General features: G+C 49.6%; 1 protein-coding gene across 1 annotated transcript; it reads right to left on the bottom strand.

Annotated features, from left to right (window-relative positions):
- Nucleotides 1-3,459: 3,459 nt before the first annotated feature.
- Nucleotides 3,460-4,651, bottom strand: LOC141673523 (uncharacterized). The gene is made up of 2 exons (XM_074480274.1): nt 3,770-4,651; nt 3,460-3,474 (listed from the first exon to the last, which is right to left on the bottom strand). The coding sequence occupies exons 1-2, from the start codon at nt 4,649-4,651 to the stop codon at nt 3,460-3,462; spliced, it is 897 nt and encodes a 298-aa protein (XP_074336375.1).
- Between the last annotated feature and the right edge of the window lie 1,714 nt (nt 4,652-6,365).

Below are 6,365 nucleotides of genomic sequence, written 5' to 3'. Positions count from 1 at the left end.
AGAAACATCTGGCCGAGCACATTGAGCAGTTTCAGCTCGAGGGCCATATTGTCTTGCCCCTACCTCATATGAGATGCTATAGATTCAATCACTTGGAGAATGGAGGTAGGGTGCCTCGCATGGTCTTGTCCACTTTCCTATTAAGGTTGGGAATCTCCTCTCCTCTTCATCCCTTCATCAAAGATGTTTGCGAGTACTTCCAGCTCGCACCCCTTCAGATCAATCCAAACGGATACCGGGCCGCCCTCGCACTGTACATCATGTACCACAAATGCGGGTACCCTTCTCTAACCGCGAGGCAGCTGGGTTACTTCCTCCATTTGAAGCATTCTCCTAACGACTTTGGGTATTTCTACTTCTCTGTCTGGCCGTGCTTCAACAAGAAGAACCTCATCCACAACGGGCCGAGCAACTCAGGGAAGTGGAAGAGTCCTTACTTCTATATCCACGAGGTGCCTCGAGTCCAGACTCATTTTTATTATAATCCATGTAAGTTTTTTTTCTGCCCGCTCTCGTCTCTTCTACCATAGCTCTTTCCTTTTAACAAGAATTTCTTTTATCTCCAGCCACCCCGCCTCGCACTGTCCTTGTGGGACAGGAAAAGATAAATGCGGACAGTCTTCTAAACCTTCCTAAGGCGGACCGGGACATCTGAAAACTCATAACGACCTCCAATCTGGTCGCATGTGGGTTTTTGAAGGAAGGAGTGAGGCTGACTCCTCAGAAGAGATCTAGGAAGAGATCCAGAAAGGGTAAGAATATCGGGCCCGCACGTCCGGGCCTGGCTGCTCGCATGCGCGAGCTCGTGTGCTCGCGTGCTCACTTTTCCTGCATGCATCTCACTTCACATCGCACTTTAATTCTCCGTATTTTTCACCTGCTCGCATTACTTCTTTCCTTTGCATCTTGTTGTGACTAATCTATTGCTTTGTTGTTTTCTTTTTCAGAAATGGCCATCTCCCCTATCCCCTTCATGGAAGAGGCTGAGCAGGTTGCGGCCTCGGGCCCAGTTCAGCCCGCAGCTGCGAGCACAAGGGCTCGCTCTCAGGCTAATCCTCCGGCCCGCATGACTACTCTCTCCGAGCATCTCAAGGATTCAGGGCCTTCTCCTCGATTAAAGAGGCATAGAGGTAAAGAAGGAAAAACTGGCGAGCCTGAGCCAAAGAAAGCTGCTCCCTCTGATGCTCCTCTTCCCTCTTCTTCTTCTGCCAATATGGTTGCGACCACATTCGGCCGGCTCGCTCAAGGTCACATCAGCGAGCAGGATTTAAAGGATTGGTCTTCTTCTGCTCTCGAGGTTAACCAGGATGCACTCTCTCGAGCCGCGGCCGAAGTATACTATCGTCAGTTATCTAAGGCTCGAGAGATGCGAGCCCTCAGCCAGACCAACACAAAGCTCGAGGCTAAAGTCAAGTCCCTTCAGAGTAAGGTCGCTGAGCATGGGCAAGAGAAAGTTACGCTGGTGAACAACTATAATCAAAAGATAGTTAACCTGAACGCTGCTCACGACAAGGCCCTAAGGGAGCAGAAGGAGGCTCATGACCTGGCTGCTGAGGCATGTAAGAAGGAGAAGGATGCCCTCGAGGAGAGGGTGCTCGAGCTGGAGGGATCAATCTCTGCCCTGACCGAGGGCCGTGAGGCCGCCCTCGCTGATGCTAGGAACCTGAGGGCCAGGAATTTTATGAAAGTCTTTATGAAGAAGGTTCCTGACTTCGATTGGGCGGCTCTGGGTGTGAGCACAGCGAGGCATGCTGACAAGTTGAAGCTGGAGATGGAGAGGGATGACCAAATTGCTGATGAGGCTCGGCTCGCGGCCGAGAAGGCCCAGGTCGCTGGTGAACATCGTGAGGGAGCAGAGGCTGATAACCCTTAATGTAATTTTAATTAGAACTAGACTTTTGACTGGGTAAGCGGGCACCCTTCTCGCCTCGCGCTTGTATTTGAAATATTCTGCCTCGGGGCATAACTTATTTAACTTTTGTTTGTATAAAATGTCTAAGTTTTTTGTGCCCGCGTATGTCTTTACGGTGCTAGCTGGTTTTTTTTTTGTGTTTTCTTACCATGCTTCTACTAACCAAAAGTAATCATAACTCTGGCCGCTTATGACGAGCGTTACCCCTTCACTGCGAGCCCAATTTATTCAGCTCGTGTCATTTGTTCAATCAAACAACCGTTGAAAGAGGATGCCAAGTGGAACAAGCCCGCATCAACTCACAGGTGTTGTAGGTGTGCTCGCACTAGGAGCTCGCATATGTCTTCTCCTCGCATCATGCGACTTTGAGTATGTTTGATGGAGGGCTGGGCCCCCTGGGTCGCATTTATGGTTTTGAGGGCCAGGGTATGAGCTCGCATCGCGGGCCTATATCTCTATCCACATCTTTTATCTACTATGTGTTCGTATTTGTCTAAGCGGGCCGTGGCCCAGCTCGTTTCATGTTCTTGGCATCAAGCGGGTCGGGGCCCAGCTTGATTTAACATGTTAATAAAACAACTGTTCTGTCCTCGCATGGGTTCCCAAGGATGGGGTCCCCTGCTGGGTATTTTAATCTATTAACAGAAGTTAAAATATCAAGTGCCCAAATAGAGATCAATCGTTTATTCATAGATAATGGGAAGTGAAAGGAATACATGCTTGTGGTCTCAGGGAGGCACCTATATGGCACTACCCCCCGAGACTTAGGAATATTTGAAGATAATACTAAGTCTGAAAAGAATAATATTACTGATAATACTTGCGAAGGTGTTCCGCGTTCCAGGCTCTTGGGATCAACTTGTCTTGCATATCATTGAGGTGGTAGGTTCCCTCCCAGAGCAACGATTTTATTTTGTAAGGGCCTTCCCAATTCGCTCCCAAGACTCCGTGACTCACCACCTTGGTATTTGGCATGACCCGGCGCAGAACCAAATCTCCCACCTTGAAAGTTCGGGCTCGAACCTTACTGTTGTAATGCCTAGCTGTCCTCTGCTGATATGCCGCTATCCTGATCTGAGCCTCTTCTCGAGTTTCTTCGATCATATCCAAATAGAGCCGATGATTGACCTCGTTTGCCTCTGAGTCATAGTTGTCCCTTCGAAAAGATCCTGCTCCCACTTCAACGGGCACCATAGCTTCACACCCATACACCAGAGAGAAAGGGGTCTCTCCAGTTGTGGTTCGGGGTGTAGTGTTGTAAGACCATAGGACCTGGGCGAGTTCTTCTGGCCATGCTCCTTTCTTTTCTTCAAGCTTTGCCTTTAAGGTATGCTTAATGATTTTATTAACAGCCTCTGTCTGCCCGTTACTCTGGGGGTGGCAGACTGCGCTAAAGCTCTTCTGAATCCCCAGCTGCTCACAAAACTCTCGCATCTCCTTGCTATCAAATTGTTTCCCATTGTCAGATATCAGCTTGTAAGGGATGCCATAGCGACATACAATGGCCCTGTATACAAACTCCCTGAGCTTTCTCGCTGTGATAGTGGCTAGGGGCTCGGCCTCTGCCCACTTAGTGAAATAGTCTACCGCAACTACCGCATACTTGACGCCTCCCCTGGCCTTCGGGAGTTCCCCAATCAGATCAATTCCCCACATGGAGAAGAGCCAGGGGCTCATGAGGGATGTGAGAGAGGCCACGGGGTTGTTGTAATAATTGGCATATCGCTGACACTTATCACAAGCTCGGGAGAATTCAAAGGCGTCTTTTTTCAGCGTTGGCCAGTAGTAGCCTTGACGGAGGATTTTCTGAGCTAGAGAGCTACCCCCCGAGTGATTGCCACAAATGCCCTCGTGTACTTCCCTTAGGATGTAGTTGCATTCCTCCCCATGTATGCATTTGAGAAGAGGAACACTGAACCCTCTTCTGTATAGAATCTCGTCGTATATCACATAGCAGGCTGCTTTGTATTTTATCCTCCTTGCCTCGTTCTTTTCGTCCGGAAGTGAACCTTCTCTTATGTATGCTAGAATAGATGTCATCCATGTGGGGCCGAGCTCATTACTGAGGCTGCCCACCTCGTGCTCGGGCACACTAGGTTGCCTCTGTATATCAAGGGGCACAGTCCCTAGTAAAGTGCTCTCACGGCGTGAGCCGAGCTTAGCTAGCTCGTCCGCGCCTTCATTCTGCCCACGCGGGATTAGTTCCAGCCTCACCTCGTTGAATCTTGCGATTATCCTCTGTGCGCACTTCAGGTAAAGCTCTGTTCTCGGCCCCTTAGCTTGATACCCCCCATTTATCTGATAGACCACAATCATGGAGTCACTAAACACATTCAAATTCTCGACCTTCATTTCCAAAGCTAGCTTGAGACCGTTGATCAGGGCCTCATACTCAGCATCATTGTTGGTTGCATGAAAGGCCAGATGGGTCGCATGTCTGATTTTGTGAGCCTCTGGGCTGATTAGCTCGATTCCAGCTCCTGCTCCATCACCGTTAGAGGCACCATCCACATATAGGCTCCACCATGGGGCACTATTTTGTCTCTCCAGTCCAACTTCTTCTGTGCTAGGTATAACAACAAGGGCTCCCGGCTCTACTTCTTGATGTGGGGGAAATTCTAGCACAAAATCGGCCAGGGCTTGGCCTTTGATCGCAGTCCTTGGCTTATAATCCACCTCGAATTGGCCGAGCTCAACCGTCCACTTCAACATTCGACCAGAAGACTCTGATCTATGCATCACTTGTCTGAGGGGGTAGGAGGTTCGCACTTCTATCTTATGTGCCTGAAAATAGGGCCTGAGTTTTCGGGAGGCCAGAATCAGAGCATACGCTAGCTTTTCGAGGCTTGTGTATCGAGTCTCGGCATCGGCTAGCCTTTTACTCACATAATATGCCGGGAGCTGGACACCATCCTCCTCTCGGACTAATACTGCACTTATTGCAAAGTCGGAGACGGCCAAGTATAGGATCAAAGTTTCTCCTGCCTTTGGGTTGGACAACATTGGAGGGCTACTGAGATGCTTCTTTATGTTCTGAAAGGCTTCCTCACATTCTTCGGTCCACTTAAAGTTCCTCCCCACTCCTTTGATTGCTTTGAAGAACTCTTGGCATTTATCGGAGGATTTTGAGATGAAGCGGTTTAAGGCAGCCACTCGTCCCGTTAAGCTTTGAACATCCTTCACCCGTCGAGGGGATCTCATCTCGAGTAGGGCTTGTATCTTGGCTGGGTTGGCCTCAATGCCTCTATGGTTGACAATAAATCCCAAAAACTTCCCCGATTCAACCCCAAACACACATTTCTGGGGGTTGAGCTTCATTCTGTACTCCCTTAGGATCTGGAACATTTCTGCCAGGTGGCGGACATGATCCCTCGCTTCTTTCGATTTCACCAGCATGTCGTCTACATAGGCCTCCATAGTCTTCCCCGATTTGATGTTTGAACATCTTATTCACCAGCCTCTGATAGGTTGCCCCCGCATTAAGGAGCCTGAAGGGCATCCCGATGTAACAGTAAAGGCCCCGATCAGTAATAAAGGAGGTGTGCTCCTGATCTGGCCCATACATGGGGATTTGGTTATATCCCGAATAAGCATCCATAAAACTAAGCAGCGCGTGCCCAGCCGTGGAATCAACCAGCTGGTCGATTCGGGGTAGAGGAAAGCTGTCCTTCGGGCAAGCTTTGTTCAGGTCGGTGAAGTCTACACATGTCCTCCACTTGCCATTGGGCTTCTTGACAAGCACAGGGTTGGCCAGCCACACGGGGTAGAAGGCTTCTCTCACAAGTCCTGCCTCCATTAATCTATCCTATTCTTCTCTGAGGGCCTCTGCCCTCTCTCCACTAATCGGCCGTCTCTTTTGCCTAACCCCCTTCTTTTTCGGGTCCAAGTTGAGCCGGTGGCACATGACATTTGGGTCAATCCCTATCATATCGGAGTGTGACCATGCAAAGACATCCAAATTCTCCCTTAGGAAGCGGGCTAGATCCTCTCTCAAGTCAGGACTTAGGTTAGAGCCTATTCTGAGTACCTTGGAGGGATCATTTGGGTCTACCAAGATCGGGATTGTGTCCTCTGCGGCCCCGGCCCTCTCGACCATTGGGGGCATTCTCGGGTCTAAATCTGCTCGAGCCTCGCTAGTTTTTTCCATTTCCGTGATTGCCAAACCTTCCGCATCCTTGAGCTCGGTCTGGTGAGCTTGGGTCGGGTTTATCAAGCGTTCAGAGGTTGCAGTTACAGTTCGAGTGATTCCGTCGGGTGGGTCCATAGTGATTGTTGTTTCTTTGTGTGCCCACTTCCCTCTCCTAAGTCTTGCAGTGATTTGTTCTGGGCTCTCTTCTTCATCATTTGCTTCCTCTACAATCCCCTCTTGTATCAACATGATGGGCTGAGATGCTTCCATTAGTAAGGCCCCTGGGCGTGGTTCCACATGAATTCCCATATGCTCGAAGTAGTT

Source organism: Apium graveolens, chromosome 7 (assembly GCF_009905375.1).
Source record: "Apium graveolens cultivar Ventura chromosome 7, ASM990537v1, whole genome shotgun sequence".
Taxonomy (NCBI): domain Eukaryota; kingdom Viridiplantae; phylum Streptophyta; class Magnoliopsida; order Apiales; family Apiaceae; genus Apium; species Apium graveolens.
Note: the sequence above shows the minus strand (reverse complement) of the source record. Positions and strands in the feature narration are given on the sequence as shown.

Excerpts from the sequence above, each read along its gene's own strand:
- LOC141673523 (XM_074480274.1), bottom strand. The coding sequence starts at position 4,651 with ATGCATAGATCAGAGTCTTCTGGTCGAATGTTGAAGTGGACGGTTGAG.